The 17,677-nt window shown below is 55.2% G+C and overlaps 9 protein-coding genes across 9 annotated transcripts; 6 read left to right on the top strand and 3 right to left on the bottom strand.

Moving 5' to 3' along the window:
• Nucleotides 1-185: 185 nt before the first annotated feature.
• HMPREF1541_07114 (uncharacterized protein) lies at nt 186-645 on the top strand (the record flags this gene model as incomplete). Its single annotated transcript, XM_008721439.1, has 2 exons — nt 186-251; nt 295-645. 2 exons carry the CDS (start codon nt 186-188, stop codon nt 643-645), a joined length of 417 nt encoding a protein of 138 aa, XP_008719661.1.
• Nucleotides 646-1,763: 1,118 nt separating this feature from the next.
• Nucleotides 1,764-2,696, top strand: HMPREF1541_07113 (uncharacterized protein; the record flags this gene model as incomplete). The annotated part of the gene is made up of 1 exon (XM_008721438.1): nt 1,764-2,696. The coding sequence occupies one exon, from the start codon at nt 1,764-1,766 to the stop codon at nt 2,694-2,696; it is 933 nt and encodes a 310-aa protein (XP_008719660.1).
• A 906-nt stretch (nt 2,697-3,602) lies between these two features.
• HMPREF1541_07112 (uncharacterized protein) lies at nt 3,603-5,042 on the top strand (the record flags this gene model as incomplete). Its single annotated transcript, XM_008721437.1, has 3 exons — nt 3,603-3,686; nt 3,734-3,869; nt 3,913-5,042. The coding sequence occupies 3 exons, from the start codon at nt 3,603-3,605 to the stop codon at nt 5,040-5,042; spliced, it is 1,350 nt and encodes a 449-aa protein (XP_008719659.1).
• Nucleotides 5,043-5,322: 280 nt separating this feature from the next.
• HMPREF1541_07111 (uncharacterized protein) lies at nt 5,323-8,277 on the top strand (the record flags this gene model as incomplete). Its single annotated transcript, XM_008721436.1, has 1 exon — nt 5,323-8,277. The coding sequence occupies one exon, from the start codon at nt 5,323-5,325 to the stop codon at nt 8,275-8,277; it is 2,955 nt and encodes a 984-aa protein (XP_008719658.1).
• A 470-nt stretch (nt 8,278-8,747) lies between these two features.
• On the top strand, nt 8,748-10,877 carry HMPREF1541_07110 (uncharacterized protein; the record flags this gene model as incomplete). The annotated part of the gene is made up of 1 exon (XM_008721435.1): nt 8,748-10,877. One exon carries the CDS (start codon nt 8,748-8,750, stop codon nt 10,875-10,877), a length of 2,130 nt encoding a protein of 709 aa, XP_008719657.1.
• A 342-nt stretch (nt 10,878-11,219) lies between these two features.
• Nucleotides 11,220-12,096, bottom strand: HMPREF1541_07109 (uncharacterized protein; the record flags this gene model as incomplete). The annotated part of the gene is made up of 3 exons (XM_008721434.1): nt 11,220-11,806; nt 11,862-12,015; nt 12,061-12,096. The coding sequence occupies 3 exons, from the start codon at nt 12,094-12,096 to the stop codon at nt 11,220-11,222; spliced, it is 777 nt and encodes a 258-aa protein (XP_008719656.1).
• A 66-nt stretch (nt 12,097-12,162) lies between these two features.
• Nucleotides 12,163-12,483, bottom strand: HMPREF1541_07108 (uncharacterized protein; the record flags this gene model as incomplete). Its single annotated transcript, XM_008721433.1, has 1 exon — nt 12,163-12,483. One exon carries the CDS (start codon nt 12,481-12,483, stop codon nt 12,163-12,165), a length of 321 nt encoding a protein of 106 aa, XP_008719655.1.
• Nucleotides 12,484-13,940: 1,457 nt separating this feature from the next.
• HMPREF1541_07107 (uncharacterized protein) lies at nt 13,941-15,604 on the top strand (the record flags this gene model as incomplete). The annotated part of the gene is made up of 2 exons (XM_008721432.1): nt 13,941-14,117; nt 14,165-15,604. 2 exons carry the CDS (start codon nt 13,941-13,943, stop codon nt 15,602-15,604), a joined length of 1,617 nt encoding a protein of 538 aa, XP_008719654.1.
• A 248-nt stretch (nt 15,605-15,852) lies between these two features.
• HMPREF1541_07106 (uncharacterized protein) lies at nt 15,853-17,460 on the bottom strand (the record flags this gene model as incomplete). Its single annotated transcript, XM_008721431.1, has 1 exon — nt 15,853-17,460. The coding sequence occupies one exon, from the start codon at nt 17,458-17,460 to the stop codon at nt 15,853-15,855; it is 1,608 nt and encodes a 535-aa protein (XP_008719653.1).
• Nucleotides 17,461-17,677: the final 217 nt, after the last annotated feature.

Genomic DNA, 17,677 nt, shown 5'->3' with positions numbered 1-17,677 from the left:
GAGTAACACTTCGGATTTTCAGTCAGATCTAGAACTGTCCTTGATCAGCTTGTGACCGCGGCCGACATGAGGCAGCCATAGTGAGATGATACCGTATAAATATCACCAGTCACCTCTCCACGTTTTGTTCACCCACCTCAGGCTCTGCCGACGAGAAGCATACCGCACGATCTAACAGCAGCAAAATGACGTCTGGACGATGCATGTGTGGTGAGCTGCGATACGAGTATCAGGGCGAACCACTTCAGAAGGTGAGGCCATCCAGCCCCAGCGGAGTGGTCACTGATGTACAAGGCGCTCTGCCATTGTCTCACTTGCCGACGACTGAGTGGAAGCACATACACCACGAATATTCTGGTCCCTGAAAAAGCATACAAGGTCACCGTAGGCTCGCCGAAGACATATTCGACGAAGCAAGACAGTGGAATGATGCTCACCTACTCTTTCTGTGCAACCTGTGGTTGTACCATCTCGAAGATCGGTGATGCGGAGGACTTCAAAGGCATTGTGATCGTTCAGGCGGGCTCGCTCGACGACGACGCTGTATTCAAAGCGACAGACCCGCAAGCAGAACTCTGGGTCAGTCGTCGAGTTCCTTGGCTCTCGGCAATGGAAGGGAGGGCCCAAATGGCCGAGTTTCACTGAAACACCGACGCGTGAGCGTCGAAGGCGGGCAAACAATCATTAGTATCAACGACCACAGTCCATTCACCCGTTTTGAACTTGCTCTTGAGCTGCTTATGGCGTCAAGACCATTTTCCGTAGCTTTGCAAGACGCTGCTTGACCAGTTGTTCGATCCGTTCGTTGTTCGATCTGTGTGGTGAAGCACTTATAGCCTCACTTTGTCGTAACGAAACTCGAGAGCGGCGGATGCAGCAGGTTCAGTCTCTACCGATAGGTGGCTGTGCGGCAGATCCAAGCATGTGCATCAGTGAGAACGTGATAGCAGAAGCGCCGACAGAACGTTGACAGAGTCGAGGGGCATGACTCGATGATCTGAGGAACGCAGGAAGTCATGAGTCATTCGCGTCGGCCTTCCCCTGACGTCTCCCTACCCGAGTCCTCTCCTCAACTTGGACTCGAGCAACAACAATGACGGCGTCCAGGGAGCTTCATCTCTGTCCTCAGCGCCGATGCCTGTCCAACGCATGTCGTGAGTGCCGAAATACACCAACTTTGCTGCTTTCATTTGTAAGCAAGCTGCTGGAGCGCCCAAAAACCGAGTCATGAGCTTGCTCTTGGATTGTGCGAGCGCTCAAGACATGTTCGACCCGAGGTCCTTCGGATATGAGCCCGGACGAAGAGAAACCTGTTCCTTGATAGCACGAGATTCGGGGTTCGGTCACTGGCGCTAGAAATCTTGCTGAGGCATCGCAACTAATCAAAAACCCCAATTTCAGGTATGTGATTTCATATACTGACGGCTTTGCATGTGAGTTGTTGTTTAATCAACATCGCTGTCGTCTATCACCATTCCTGACAAACTTGTATACGCCCTGAGCATACAGATCTCAAGAACCATGTGAGTCAATGGCTGGATTTCGTATGGTAGTGGCTTGGCATACTACGGCCGGAAGTGGGCCGCCTCTTTTGGGCTATACGGCTTGATTACTGACACCCATGCTCTGCACTGCGATGATGTATTACCGGCCACGATGGTATAAGAATGGACGTCCGGGCACTTGAAGACGGTAGTTTCGGAGCACGCAGAGACCGAAAACAACATCTCCCACTATCATCAAAACTACTTACACCATCCACGATGTCCTCTCCACCGATCAAAACCGTCATGGTGGTGGGTGCATCCGGCAACACTGGAGTGCACATAGTCGACAGTTTGCTAGCTGCGGGCTTCACCGTGTCGGCACTCACTCGCGAAACGTCCAAAACAACCTTTGCCGACAATGTCCAGGTTGTGAAGTCTGACTACACCATCCCTTCGCTGACTCGAGCCTTCCAAGGACAAGACGCCGTTGTGTCGACGATTGCGACCTTTTCGGTCACTGAACAGATCAAAATTATCGATGCCATGATTGCAGCTGGTGTCAAGCGCTTCATTCCTTCCGAGTATGGCATTGACACCTCAGACCCAAGGATTATGGAGTTACTACCACCCGCCGGCGAGAAGGCGCGGATCATTGGCTATCTGAAGACCAAGGAAGGCAAGATCTCCTGGACTGGTGTCATTAATGGCGGTTACTTTGACTGGGTCCTGATTGGTGGGGGCATGGGCTGGAATCTGCGGACTCGATCGGTCAAGGTCCACGATAGTGGTGATCAGCTATGGGAAGGCACCAATATCGGTCAGATTGCAAATGCAGTCACCGCTTGTCTGTCTACAGAGCACTACGACGAGACAAGCAACACATACATCTACATCAACAGCTTCACGGTGAGCCAGAACCAAGTCATTGCTGAACTGGAGAAAGCGTTGGGTAGTAAGCTCGAGATCCAGCGCGTCAACGGCGCCCAGGTTGCTGAAGCTGCTCGCGAAGAGATGGCGAAGGGCGAGTTCGAGAACGTAGCCGGAAGTCCGTATATAAAAGGCACTGTCGACCTGATCACTTGTGAAGTCTTCAATTTAGATGGACTGAACAATTTCTCGGCAACTCGGGGACTGTGGAACGATCGGCTGGGTCTTCCGAAGGAGAGTCTGGAGGATACCATTCGCCGAGTCGTCAAAGCCATCGCCTGAAGGGCTCTGCATGAGGACGCCTGGTCGCCAACATGAAGCAAAGCATCTCGGTCCGAGCCAAAGAATCTTGTTCACAGAACAAAGTGTCTAGCACCGCCCAGGTCTAACCTAGGCTCCCTCTACGCGAGCAGATACAGGGAGCCATTGATGGACATTCAAGCGAGTCGCCACAACATGGACGCGCCACGGGGCTAGTTTGGGGTAGACTAGTGTTAGGTTTCTGACAGTGTTTGGCCCCACCTCGGTCTCGTCGAGTGTAGTTGCTCTATGATATGATATCTTGAGAATCCGTTGCTAAGGAGCTCTCATCCTGAGAAGCACTTCTGTTGCCTCTGACTTGCTGTTTCCGCCACTGAAACAATATCGGGAGGAGACGCCCCAGCATGCAAGTCAAGTCTGAATGCAGGCCGCGAACGACCCCTTGCATGTACTATACGGGTCTCCGAAAAGTCAATCTTGGCACGGCGCATAACGCCCACACTGCTGTCAGTCTCTCAAAGCTGCAGCTAGTCGCCAGATTCATCGACTTTATACTGGAACTCTGTTCACGATGGGATCTATGATAGGTCACCTCGAAGACTCTCACTCCTTGCCGATCAGACTGTTCCGTGAAATGGCGGGGGCAACCCTGTACACTTGCTTCCTATAGTCCATTACCGAGACTGCTCTGCAGATATCGAGGACGAATTCGGACACGACTTGCATTTCCGAGTCGTGAAAGCTGTCTAGACCGTTCACTTAGGCCATGCCAATCAACCTTTCAACGGCGAAGTTCGAAATGATCCTTCAACAGCAAAGATGACGGCATAGTCTTCCATGCTTAGGCTCGCAGAGACAAAAGCCCGATCATTCGCCATGTGTTACTCGTGACGAGTGATCGCAACTTCTCGCTTCCTCTCTGCGGTCATGAGGCTTCTCTGGCCTCTGCTGGCACTTCTGGTAGCCGTCAATGCCCAATTTGAGCTCGCTACCCAACTCCCAACATGCGCGGTGAGTCAGGCAACCACCCGCGTTCATTCCGCATCTAACGCCTGTAGTTGACATGCGTTCTGGACATCTTGCCCTCGACCAACTGTTCTGTCACTGACATAGATTGCATATGTGCAAGTGACCAGCTCTGGGCAGATGCTCTCGGCTGCGTTCTGGACAACTGCACAACCCGTGAAGCCCTCAGTATGGTTCTTCCCACCACTCTGCGACATGCTGACAAGTGCAGCGGCACAGAATGTCTCCGCTACTACCTGCAAACGGGCTGTACGTGATCGGGGACTGGAGGTAGCTATCGTTGGCCCTGCGCTTACAGGCCTGGCGCTGGCCTTCGTGGGCCTTCGTGGCCTTGCACGGCGGCCTGACAAGGGCGACCTGTGGGGCTGGGATGACGCAGCTGTTGTTTTTGCTTGGGCCATAGGACTGCCCGTCGCCATCATGGACGGCTATTTTTACAAGTACGGGATTGGGAAGGATATCTGGACGATACCATTTGACGACATCACGAATTTGCTGCGCCTGTTCTACCTCGCCGAGATCTTCTACCTGCTATCGACAGTCGCAACCAAGCTAGCATTGCTCATCTTTTTCCTCCGCGTGTTCCCCAATCGCAACTTTCGGCTAGCAACACAGGTGATGATGGGGATCTGCATTGCCTTCTGCACTGCGTTCATTCTGCCGCTGATATTCCAGTGTCGACCCATCAACTATGCTTGGCACAGATGGGATGACCAGAAAGAAGGACAGTGCATCAACGTCTACGCTGGAATCGCCGCGCACGCCGCACTGAACATGATCTTGGACCTGATCATTCTGATTCTGCCGTTGCCAATCCTCTTCAGGCTACACACCACATATTTTTGGAGACAGAAGTTTCATATTCTGGTCATGTTCAGTTTTGGACTTATCGTGACGATCATCTCTCTTCTGAGGCTCGTCGCTCTGTTCCCCCTTCGAAACGCCACGAACATCACTTGGGACTACTGGGGATCCATCATGTGGTCTGTGGTGGAGACTGAAGTCGGCATAATCTGTGCCTGTTTGCCGGCGGCCAAAGTGGTCTTCGCCAGACTCCTGCCCACATGGTTCAAGTCGACGACATACCCCAGCACCATGCAACGGTCAGAGCATCCTCATGGGCGAAGAGTGGTTAGCAGCAACCGAGGACCGAGATTGTCAGACCGGGGACCCTCCCCTATCGGCTCCACACAAACGGGAGAAACAGGCCTTAACAACATGATAGATCTCGAAGCACCGGCGAGCAAGGAATCGGCGAACATGCGGATGGGTGCAACCACACCTTCGGATGGGGGCGGACTTGAGGACTCTAGGCCAACATCGACTAAGCAGTGGTCGTGAAGCGTTCACGAGTCGCCACTGTACAGTCTGTAGACCTTGATGGGGAAATGAAAGTAATGAATCGATGTTGTACGCGATCGAGTGTGCCACTTCACAGTCAGACATACATTAAGAATGTTGTTTCGTGAAACTGACATGCGGCGGGCAGCTTCCGGTGACACGTTCCGCCGGTCCCGGCACGCGACGTCCATGTTGATGGAACGATGCACTGCGCGGCGCGCTGTATACACCTTTTTGCTCGGCTTCGTAATCGCTCGCTCGTTCTAGGTCCACGATAACCATGAATCAGTTCTCTGCCGACTTCTCTTCGAGTCCCGCGCAAACTCCCCCTCGCCGTCGAGACCTGTTCTTCAACGAGCCGAATATTTCAAGCACCACTCCGCTTGTGCCACCTCCTTCAACAGTTTTCGGCAGCTCTCGATTCGGCTCAGGCAAAAGTAACACTCTCTTTGGCAAGCAGACTCCTTCAACAGCAAGCAAAAGCACCCGACATGCTCCGCCGCCGCAACGAAACGCCAGGCCATCGCCGAGAAGCAATGACTTTCACTCTTCTTACGCCACGTCAAGAGGTTCTGAATCCACTGAGCGCGATGGCTTCGAGGAGGATGAGCCGATACCAGTGCAATCATTAATGAAGTTCAGCACAAACAGCGCAAGACAATCCAAGAGCCGGTCCGTCTTCAAGCGATCTACAAATTCACACTCTACTTTACCCAACAAGGGTCAACCGGCTGTTATTTCCGGTCTTGCTCGCGATTTAGGATCAAGAGCAAAGGCTGCGCCCCTCGAAGACGACGATGCACTCCTACTGGACACGGAGCTGTTTTTGCAACAATTGCACAATGAGAAGGAGCAGAATATGGACGAAGATGGCATGCGGTCGTTGATCGATGTACAGGTTAAGGACCTTTTGAACCTTTGGCGCAATAACGCGGACTCGACTGGACATGATACCACAGACATAGGCCCACCGGCATCTGCAGCTGCTTTCGACAAAGCCAACTACCTCGCCTCTCTCATACTCAACCTTCATCACCCGGGCGAATCTTCAATACCTGGAGTAATCCTGACTTGGCTCAACAACCATCATGTCTCATACGACCCTCTTCTTCGCTCAGTGGCATCGGCGCAGCCAAACCCCACGGCTCATGATTTATTTTGGGATGCGGTCCTGGCCCTGGTGCTTCGTGGCCGCCTGCAGGATGCGATGCGCCTACTGGCCGACGCAGATTTCCAATACGCTGCAACCGCAATGGATGATGGCGAGCAAGACCCTGGCTTTCACGGTGCGCAGCTACAGACCATTCAAAGTGTTATCTTCCGCGCCAGACAAGTCATCAACTCTTGTCCGGGCATGACGGGCGATTGGGAAACTACGTCAGAAGAATGGAATAATTATCGCGGCAACATCGAAGCCGAGCTCGAGAATCTTGGTCACCTTGCTTCGGGCGGAGACGACGACGACGATTTTGAAGCCGAGAACTTTGGTGTCAACAAGCCGAGACGTGAGTTGCTGCGAAAATCTCAGCGCTCGAGAAATCTCCCGTGGAGTATCTATCAAGGCGTCAGAGTACTCTACAGTATCCTCAGTGGCGGTGCAGACGAGACCATCGCGCAATCGCAAGACTGGCTCGAGGCAGCATGCGCACTGACTATCTGGTGGGATGGTGCTTCCGACTCAAGCATCCAGAAATGGCGACTTGATGTCAGTCAAGCCCCGGAAGACGCACCGTTGGCCTCGTACCTGAGTCGTCTACGAGATGCATTCCTCTGCGTTACAGATCCGGAGGGCAAGAACACGTTCCCTATCAACTCTCTGTCCCCTGTTGAAGTGGCTCTTGGCTGCGCTCTGCAGGGAAATGTCAGCGGCTTTCTCACGGTGACCCGTGTTCTATCTCAATGCGTGGCAGCTGCCATCGCCGAAATCGCATCGACCGCTGGGTGGATCGGCAGCGGATCGAACGCCGGATTCGATCTCGATGACTTAATGGTGCTTAGTTATGGCGGAGTCAAACCCGACCTTACCAAAGACGACGTACTAACGCAGTATGCTGCTGCGCTCTTTGGCCTTTCATCACTCGCCACTGAGAATCCGAGCGGCGTAATTGAGGTGGAGGGCTGGGAAGTATCTTTGTCCATCCTCAGTCGTCTTGACGACGAGCAGCTCACCCGCGACTCCGTCCACGAGCTTCTGGATCAACTTCCGGTATCCGATCAAGCCCGGACCGAGAAAATAATCAATCTCTGCACCGATTTACGCTTCATGGATGAGGCTCGTGCTATGTCTGACAAGCTCGGAGATCATCTTGCTCACAATACCACACAGTACGGCCTCGCGCTGCTGTGCTACGCCAAATCTCACAATGCTGTGCGGATCCAGCAGCTCACAGAGATGCTGATATCCTACTGCCTCGTGCAGTCATGTCCCTACCCCGAAGAGAACGAGCTCGACGAAGCGCTTCGTGGCCTAGTTGAAACTCCCAAATCCGCCTTTGCGGCCATAATCGATGCCGACCCTGAAGCCGCCAGCATTCTCCAGTTCTACGTCGTAGGCTACGCTTGTGTTCGCCGTATTTTCGTCTTACGTGATCAAGAGCACTCGACGCAGCGCAACAAGACATCGAGGCCTAATCTCCGTGCCCGTAAGCGTGTCGCCGCAAAGGCCATCGTCGCCGCAGTCAACAGCGCCGCCGACAGCATATACGGTGGCTTATACGATGCCGAGCGCCAGACCGCCATTCAAGCTGATGCACTGCTGCCATTGTTAGGTGAGGCCACAGCCCTACTTGCCAAGGACCACGACAATCGTAGCTTCACCAATGAGCAAATGTACGCGCTCCTTGCTGCGATCGAGGACTTGGAGACAGTGAATGCGCGCGTGCGAGAAGCGACCGATGCATGTCTAAGTGCCAGCATTGGTGAATATCGTGGGAGTCAGCCACCAAGTCCAAGAGCGATGCTGAAGAAGAGCATGAGCTCAGGCAAAGACAGCAACTTCAGCTTCAGTCTCATGGGTAGTGAAATGATGGGAAGTGGCACCAGTGGAGGTGGTCGCAGTGACGGGAGCGCGGTGCTGGTTGACGGGAAGGGTGAAGGTGTGAGGCAGATGCAGCGGGGCTGGGATTGGAGGGAAGCCTTCAGAGGGGTGCCAGTGGAGGAGGTAGGCAGAGTAGTCCTGACAACTTTGCGGAAAGGGATTGCGAAGGAGCTTGCGATGGGAGAGCTCGAGTTATGAGCACGTGTCTCGCTAGGAGCGCGACGAAGGGCAGATTTGTAACATTATGGGGGCCGGTTGCTGACATCGTCAGAAGATGCCCTAGTGGCTCTGGCATCCTGCAAGCAGCACAGATACGAGCTCACGCTCCTAGACCTTGGGAGGCCCTGCGCAGCGACTCCTAATGGCGAAGACTTCTGCACCCAAGCCGCTAATGCGGGGACCAAAGATGCCTACGAAAATGACAAGCCTGTCCAGACCACCGTGCTACAGCCTGCAGACGTGTATACGAACCTTTGATCATTCTTGGCTTAACTGGCAGCTGCAAGCGCCCGTCAAGAGAGGCCGCAGGAATGGCAGTGACACTGCAGCTCTTTCAGGAGGGCACTTGCGATTCCTGCTCTAACCCAGGACCATGTCGGATGGACCCAACATCTTGCCGTCCGTGAGCAGAGCCAGCTGACGGTGATACACTTCCTTTAGCATTTTCCATGGAGCCAGGCCGAACCGATGTGAGGCCCAACGCGGCCACGCCATCTCAGACACGCGATGCCCGCCCCGCGCCGCTCAAGCGTCTCAGCTTTGACTACGAGGGCCATCCACTGTACCAACAACTGACTATTGGCCATGCAATCCGCCTTGTCGAGATCGCCAGGGGTGCAACCTCCGATCCCATATCAATTCGGCTGTCAATCCATGAGCTGAGCCACACACCAGATTACGATGCTATCTCGTATGTCTGGGGTGGACAGGCCGACCATGCTGTTGTTGAGTGCAACGGTAAAGACCTCAACATCACCCACAGCCTCGAAGCGGCGCTCAGGCGAGTGCGGCTCCTGGATCGTCCTCGCCTGGTCTGGGCAGATGCTGTCTGTATCAATCAGCGAAATCTCCGAGAAAAGTCTCACCATGTCGCCTTCATGGACCTCGTGTACAGACTTGCAGACCACGTTCTGATCCATTTGGGCCCTGCTGAAGATAGCGTTGGCAGGGATGTGCACGAGCTGATTGAGGAGTACGTCGTCCGCAGCACTCCCTACCACGGTGACATAACTGCGATGCCCGTACTTCCCAGGGATGACCCCATTCTTGATGATGTACGATGGCGATCCTTAGCCCGAGTCATGGGTCTTCCTTGGTTCAGTAGAGCATGGGTAATTCAAGAGGCCGGCGTTGCTCGAGATCCGCGAGCTCTGTTGGGTTCCTTCGATCTCGACTACCGGCAATTGATGCAGCTCACACGGTGGGTTGTGCGATGCGCATCCCAACTGCAAAGCCGCTCGAGTATACCGCTCGAGACGATTCACACGGACTGGGAGCGTTGGTCTGCCGGCTGGCAGGAACAACAGACCTATCGATATTCCCTTGTGGATTTCCTCAGCCACGCCAAACCTCTTGGCTGCCATGAATCTCGCGACCACGTGTACGCGTTTCTGGGCCATCCGTTGTGCCAGCAGGAGGGCGAGGATGGCATCATCAGGCCCATCATTCGTCCCGACTACAGCATGCCGTTGGAGGAGGTCTACCGGCGCATGACCGAATGGATGCTTTCCCACGAGGGTATGAAGGTGTTGTCCGCAGCCGAGCATAATGAAGTGAGCCTTGCAGACGACTCAACTCCGTCGTGGGTCGTCCGCTGGAACATCCATCTGGTCTGGAGCTCGTTCGGCTACTACCACCCTTTCTATTACCGAGCGTCCGGCTCAGAGCCAGAACCGCCCCAGAACAAAACGCAGCCTCTCGAAAAGCCGCCATGCAAATGCGTGCTTGATGGCCCGACGTGCACCATCTCAGCCATACGTCTCGACACCATCACACAAGTGTACCAGTTCTCCGCTGACGACGCCCACTGGCCCGTCCTCGAAGTCGATGCAAAGCTGCGAACGCCCAGCGGAACTGACCTCACCCGGCTCCTGGCTCGCATCTTTGCCGCCACGCAAGATTCAACGCACTTTACCAGCGTCAGGTACACCACTTCTGACAATACAGGCCATTGTCTCGACGCTCTCTCACTCACGCTTACCGCCGGACTGACGAACTACGAGAGCGCCGAGGACGATTTGCCCACGCACCGTGCCGATTTTCAGGCGTTCTGGGGGCGGCTGCTGCGCAGGCTGCGCGAGTTGCCAGCAGAATTACAGGAGAATACGGTGCATTCCTCCGCACTGCCCTCATGTCCCCACAATCTTAACGACCAACTGGCAGAGCAGCAACAACAGCAGACCTTGCCCAGGACCGGCAGTGGCAGCGCCGACCGCTTCCTTTACGACATGTCCCTGTCGTGCAAGGGCCGGGCTTTCTTCATCACCAATGGAGGCTTCTGGGGCGTGGGACCGCATGTCACGAAAATGGGAGATGAGTGTTTCGTGGTGATGGGGGCCAGGGTGCCGTTTGTGGTGAGGCGGCATCTTGTGAAAGCAGCTGCGGAAGAAGAGAAACACGGCGATGTTGAACGAGCAGGAATTTCCGTGGGTGAGCCTGCTGGTGCTGGTGATTGTGGCGAGCGCTATCGCCTTGTCGGCGAGGCGTACGTGCATGGTGTCATGCGCGGAGAAGCTGTGACGGCGGAGCTGGACAGTGCTGGAGGAGTTGGTGCTTGGAGGGACTTGGTGCTCGTCTGAGGTCGCTGGTATTATTCCAAGGCTTTCCCGATATCCAAAGCGGCCCTCGTGGCATTGCTCGCATCGCCGGTGTCTAAGGGCAATGGAGATCGAAGAAGAAGAATGAGGAACGCTCTCGGCAGGTAACAATCTATCGCACATTCGTATCCTCGTACAAGGCATCCCAATCCGCAACCAGCTCGTCAATGAACACAGGCCATTCGTCAGCTCGGGCAGCTTGGACGACTTGAGACGTCTTCATGCGGCGCCGTGCGTAAGTCTGTATCGATACTCACGAAGCAGAGCGTGGAAGTAAGGGACGTGCCGCCAGCGCCAGTCGTGAAGTTCCGAGCAGGTCCCCTGTCAATAAGCATGTGGTCGTCCATCCCCACCGCGGTCCCAGGAGCGCATGCTTTCGGCGTTTTCTTCCTGCACACCCACCGTGACCGACTTGGTGACCATGATCCCACGCCCGTCCAAGTTTATCGGAGCCGCGAGCTCCTCTTGACTGCTAGCGGCATCATCATGGCTTCTTGGACTCCGGCCAAAGCTGGCCGTTGTGGTGCGGAAGGTTTTGGACAGCGGAATGTCGTTCCCCCGGCTGCTGCTGCCAAGGACATCGCCCTCGTTGCCGCGGCTGTTGTATCGAGCGTAGCCTCGCGAGTTGTAGCCGCCGGCACTGCTGGTGTGGGTCTTGTAGATGGCTTTGGCCTTGCGGTACAGGCCGGGCCCGCAGCCGATGATGACGGCGATGGAGGACTCGACGATGCCCCAGAGGGCTAGCCAGGTGGCTGAGGGTTGGCTGTTGTTGACGGTGCTGCCGAGCTCCTTGACGCGGATGGTGGCTACGGCGATGCACACGAAGCCCAGGGCGAAGAGGCCGCCGATGGAGAGTTTTTGGCTGAGCGGCATTTGGAGGTTCCAGATGAGTTTGATGGGCAGGAACATGACTGTGAGAGGGTTAGCTTGGGTGGGTGGGCGGGAGCTTGATGTCCGGGGACTTACTCATGAGATCGGTTACCATGTCGACGGCGTAGGCGTACCAGAGGCTTATAGTAGCTGCTTTGATATCACGGGGTGTGGAGCAGGCGCCTGCTGTGAACCAGGCTTTCATGCTGGAGCAGGAGAGCATCGAGGAAGTTATGGCACCTGCGAGGACCTGTACGTGTGAGTATACCTTTGACAAGAGAAGGATCAGGCATACCAGCAAGCAGAATATGATGACGGCCCACCAGACCATGATGTAGCGCGGAATACCGGCCATCAAACGCTTGTATACTGCCATCAAGCTGAACTTGATGCACCATCATGACATCCAGAGGGCGCTGGTGGTGACGAAAAAGATCTTCTGGATAAAAAGCCCATCACGGGCGATATCCGGGTACGGTTCCAACTTCCCTTGGCCGACTTGTTCGATCCTGAAAATGATGGGTGCAGCAATGAGGTAGAGACTACTCAGGACGAGGAAACTGATGTAGGCCGCAAGAAGCCAGCCATCGTCCCAATGGAAGCCTTTCTGCTGTTGAATGGCGAGCACGACCCGCAGGCCAGCGATCAAAGACGTCAAAGCCACCAGAGAGATACCAGTGGCTCTCACAGAGGCCTCAGTCACGTAGTTGCCTGCCATTGCTCACCAGTTGGGAGAAGAATGCAGCATGCTGGCAGATGGTATCCCTCAACTTCTATCACTCTGCAGTGCTGCAGGGAGAACCCGTTCAGCGGTGCTGCATCTAAGCGAGTCGTGAAAGCATGCCAGTACCGTTGTTGCTGTTGCATGCGCATCACCTGCTGTAGCATTGGCGTGACTAGGGACTGTTCCTGGAGGGGGACACTATACCTTCCCGGACATTAGCTGAGGATTCGGAAGCCTGCCACTAGGTCAAATTGGCGACTAGGCCGTGCAGTAGGCGAATGGCAAGGTATCGAACGCTATAAGCCACGGAGCATGGCCAGGGTGGAAGACCAGGCTGGATTTTCATCCTGACGGGGGAGGCTCAATGCCGACATGTGCCTTTGATAACTGGATTCCAAGAACAGATCGTATAGTCTCGGTCCCTCAGGCGATGAGGACGGCTTCCCTGGAGAGACCTGTCGCAAATACCTCCCTGAGACGCAGCATCAGCAAAGGCTGGACTTCCGGATAATGTGTGAACCAGGTCACCGATGAGGATGTTGCCTCGAACGGCGCAGGCTAAGAACGCCACAACTGGGGGTTGGTCGCAGACACATATATCGACAGCTTAGCAACTTTTTTCAGATTCAGGAGATTATGTTCATGACTCGCAGCCCATGCGGCACACGGTAGTAATGAAGTTGACCATGATGAAGCTCGGGCGCAGCGGAGGGGTTTATGGTGCAAGGTTCAACGTCCCAAACTCGGAGCCTCCTCCCGCCCGTTCCCTACCGCGTAACCCTGTTTCCACTCTGCTCCACCTGTCAAGTTTCCGCCTGTCGTGGTTCGTGTCACGAGCACTTCCTTCGCCTCTCCTCATCTCGCTTTAAAACCACGCGTATCTAGGTCGCAACGCCGGATACCACGCTGATCCTTCGATGTCCGCCACCAGCCACCAGCCACGGGTAGGCAGAGAACGGGGACTGACTGCAAGGCCTGCATCCGAAAGAAAGAAACATGATCGTGCAAGCTAGATACCTTCAACCGCCGTAAGCCATGCACTGTGGCTTCGCATGGCGTGGTCGATCCCGAAGCCATGCCGCTGCATCGACCAATGTCTTCTGCTCAGACCTTGCACATCCTCGCCACCATCCTGGTCCAAGATCTCTTGTTCCTGCAGAAGCAACATTTTGCCGGCGAGTCGCCTTTTAAACGAAATCGCTGGGTGCTTCGAAGCTCCTCTTCTCGACCGGACGCAAGATGAGACTACATGAGTTGTCTCGCACTACCCTGGCCCTTGTTTGTGCCGTCGTGGCCTGCCTCGGCCAATCCTCGAATTTGCACAAGTACATGTTGCAGCGGAGGGCACCTGCAGATGCTGTTGGACGTCTAGCTCTCGTTGGGGTTTTGCTCTCCTCTTCGTGTTGCCAAGTTGTTTGTTGGCCACGCTCCTTACACTACTTTCACTGACGATGCTTTTTCGTGCCAGCTGCCTCGTGGCGGCGTTCGCATTTAGTTCTTGGGCACAGGTAACCGAGCCGGCAAACTTCAACGTGACCGAGGCTTTGATCGAGGAGGGAGTGGACATCACAGAACTGCCTCTAGCAGACCTGCAGTCTCGCTCATCTAATGCTGCTTGTGCAGTGGCAGTATGTGCCCGCCTGCCACGCGAGCTCCTTGGCTAACCGAACCACAGTGCGCCTCCCTGGACATCATCTATTCCAGCAACCTGTTTCGAGACGGTGAAGCAGCATATGACAGCTTCACAGACAATTACTGGGCTCAACAGCAGTCCAATGTCAATCCTTACTGCATCTTCAAAGCCCCCGACACAAAGTCAGTCTCGGTAGCCATCCTCATCTCTCGCCTAACCACTTGCCCTTTTGCTGCCAAGTCAGGTGGCCATGCAGCTTTCAAAGGCGCCTCCAACATCGAGGGCGGCATCACCATTTCCCTCGAGAATCTTGATAGCATCAAGGTCTCCTCCGACAAGAAGACCGTGGCTATCGGCAGCGGCAACCGCTGGGCTCGAGTCTACTCCGAGCTGGCCAAGTCTGACCTCGCTGTAATTGGGGGCCGTGTTGCACCCATTGGCACCGGCGGACTGACTACCGGTGGCGGCATCTCCTTCTTCAGCGGCATCTATGGCTGGGCCTGTGACAACGTGGCCGCCTACGATGTAATCCTGGCCTCTGGCCTGACAACAACGGCATCGCCCACCCAGAATCCCGATCTTTATTGGGCGCTCCGCGGCGGCGGTAACAATTTTGGCATCGTACACACATTCCATTACGAAGCGATCGAACTGCCCGGCAATGCCATGTGGGGCGGTGGGCGCGTCTACCTCGAGGATCAGTTCGCCGGTCTGACCAAAGCTTTCGCCAATCTCGTCGCCAACTCACCCAAGGACCCCAACGCGGGGCAATGGGTGGCTTGGCTTACCAACCAGGGCACCAAGATAGCGAGCACGGAGCTATGGTATGGGAACCCCAACGGCGGCAGCGCTGTCATTTTCAATGAGTACAACAACCTCACCGCCATCTCCGACACCACTGGGCCCAAGAAGCTCGCTGCGTATGCCACCGAGCTCGACGCCTCCAACCCTTACGGCCTGCGCGAGACGTACTACGGCCTGACCGTCCAGGCCGACCAGGCCCTAGCCGAGATCGCAAAAGACATCTTCTTCGAGGAGCTCCCCGCCACCGCCAATGTCGCGGGCGCGAATCCCGTGCTTCTGTATCAAGGCATCACGTCTGGCCAGATCGCCGCCATGCGCAAGAACGGCGGCAACCCCTTGGGACTCACCGATCCCAACAAGCCACTTTACCTGATCCACGTGGCGTGCTGGTGGCAGAACGAGGCCGACGACGCCACCGTCTACACCATGATTACCAAGGTGCTGCGACGTATCAAGGCCGAGGCCAAGAAACGCGGCAAGGACAGCGACTACGTCTACATGAATTACGCCAGCCTCTACGAAGACGTGATCCGCAGCTACGGCAAGGCCAACCAGCAGCGTCTGCAGAGCATCGGGAAGAAGTACGATCCGCAGGCGGTTTTCCAGAAGTTGCAGCCTGGGTACTTCAAGTTGCATAAGGCGCCGGTGACGGGAAGCCCGTACTTCACAGGCCAATGAAGGGGGGAGAAAAGGATAGATGTATAAGAATTAAGAGCGGTGCGGGCTTGGCATGTATTCCCATTCAATAACGATAATCTTCACGTTTGCTTGAGGCCACATGTATACTCGCACGGAATTTTGGAAGAAGTGGTCGTCAAAACCAAGCCGTTGTCACTCAAGCTACACGGCACTGATCTCGATGTACACCTGCTTGATCTCGCATCAGTCATCGTCATTATCAGTACTCTCAGTTTCCTGCACACACACTACCTGACGCCCATCAACTGCGCCAACTCCTCAGGACTAAGCGTGCTCCTCCTGCGGCTCTTCTCCGACCGTTTCGGCTTCGGCTTCCGCTTGTGTGTGACCTCTTGCGCTCTCTCCGCCTCCGCAGCCTTGGCCTCTGCTTCCACTTCTGCCAGCTTCTCCGCCACGGAGAGTGATGGTTTCCTATTACTCACGGACGGCTGGCGAGGGATTTTAGACTTGGACACAGGTATCGGTCGCGTGTTCTCGTCCAGGATACCGTCCAGAGAATCGATGAACGAGCTCGGCGCTTTGGCGGCTTTCGTGTTCCCAACCTCTTGTAGAACTCCAGGGAGTTTGATGCCTCTCCTGGCCGGCGAGGCGGCGAGACGCTTTGGTGATGGTTCGGGAGGTATGTCGAGGTCTGAGTCGTCTTCGTCATCAAAGCGATCCTCGGCACCATCTGCGACTTCCTCGGTAGCAGCGAGCTCGCTCTTGTGGTCGTACATCATGCTAGAGAGCTCTTCGTCTTCGGTGCCGAGCACAGGCTGTCCATTAGGCAGCATTGCGACCGACTTCCCGAAGCTCAAGTCGCTGAGTTCGTGTGCGTTCATGCTGTCTCCTTCCAGCATCTTCTGTCGCCAAGTACTCATCATCGTGACCGCCGCTTTCCAGCGCCCAGCCATCTTTTCCCAGCCCACGCGGAGCTTGATGATTTCCTCCTCTCGTATTTGTACTTCCTCGATAGGCACGAAGGATGGATCTTTGAGAATAGACTGGCAGTGTGACAAAATGGCAGTCATGTGTGTTTCGAGGGTCGAGCAGGACACAATGCTGTCATCGGTGGATTGGCGGTTACGGTATTGTCCAGGTATGCCTATGGCGTTGTCTTGCTCTTCTGCCTCTTGTTCCATACCAGTCAGATCGCGGAGAGTGTCCATTGTCCGGGCAACTAGGTTCCGTAGAGCAACGTTCTCGGTGCTCGTCTCGTTAACAATGGCCGCTAAAAAGTCGTTGGTCTCCTTCTCCAAAGTCCAGCCTGTGCTGTTGACGTCCTGAGCACTACCACCTCGCGCTCGGACTGGTTGCGGATTTATGGTATTGATCTTCATGCCAGAGGCCTCTCGCTTCCCCCGTTGCATGCTCGAAAGGTGGCCTTTGAGCTTCTCAAGCTCCACGTCGCGCTTCCGGACATCGCTGACACATCGGGCGCGAACCTGGTCCAGCGTGGACTTCATCTTCAGCATTTGTTCCCTGAGCTCTTTCGCCTGGCCCTCGGCCTTCTGAACTGCTGCCTTGAGCGTCCGTTGCTGCGCCTCGACAGTCGTTAGATTGCGCGTCAATTCGGCATTCTTATCTTGCACCTTCTGCATATCGAGGACTCTCCGGTTCTCGTCGGCGCGCATTATCCGGATCGTCGATACTAGAGACTCGCGTTGCTCGGCATCCCTATCGCGACGGAGCACGAGCTCGTGAACAAGATTGATGACACGGGCCATGGTTTGGTCTGAGTCGCTGCTTTGCGTTGGCCGCGCAAACTCGATGGCTTGGCCATCTTGAAGAAGTCCTCGCGCTAGAAGAAGGTTGTTGAGATAGTTAGAAGCGCTTTGCAGGCTCGAGGACGCCATTGCGCCGCAGTTGCAGTTGGTGAAGGCGGGACTTGCTCGATCGGCTGAAGTAAACAAAAGACGTCGAGAGTCGCGCCAAGACCGATGCCTGACGCGACTTTCCCCGCGTCTCATTGCCGAGCCTGAGATCTTTATCGCATACACAGCATCACGCCCAGGATTACTACAGCTCGCCATCCATCAACCGAAAGCAAGCGGACTCGTCTCGTCCGTACGG

Source organism: Cyphellophora europaea, assembly GCF_000365145.1.
Source record: "Cyphellophora europaea CBS 101466 unplaced genomic scaffold supercont1.7, whole genome shotgun sequence".
Classification (NCBI taxonomy): domain Eukaryota; kingdom Fungi; phylum Ascomycota; class Eurotiomycetes; order Chaetothyriales; family Cyphellophoraceae; genus Cyphellophora; species Cyphellophora europaea.
This window is presented reverse-complemented; position numbering and strand designations above follow the sequence as displayed.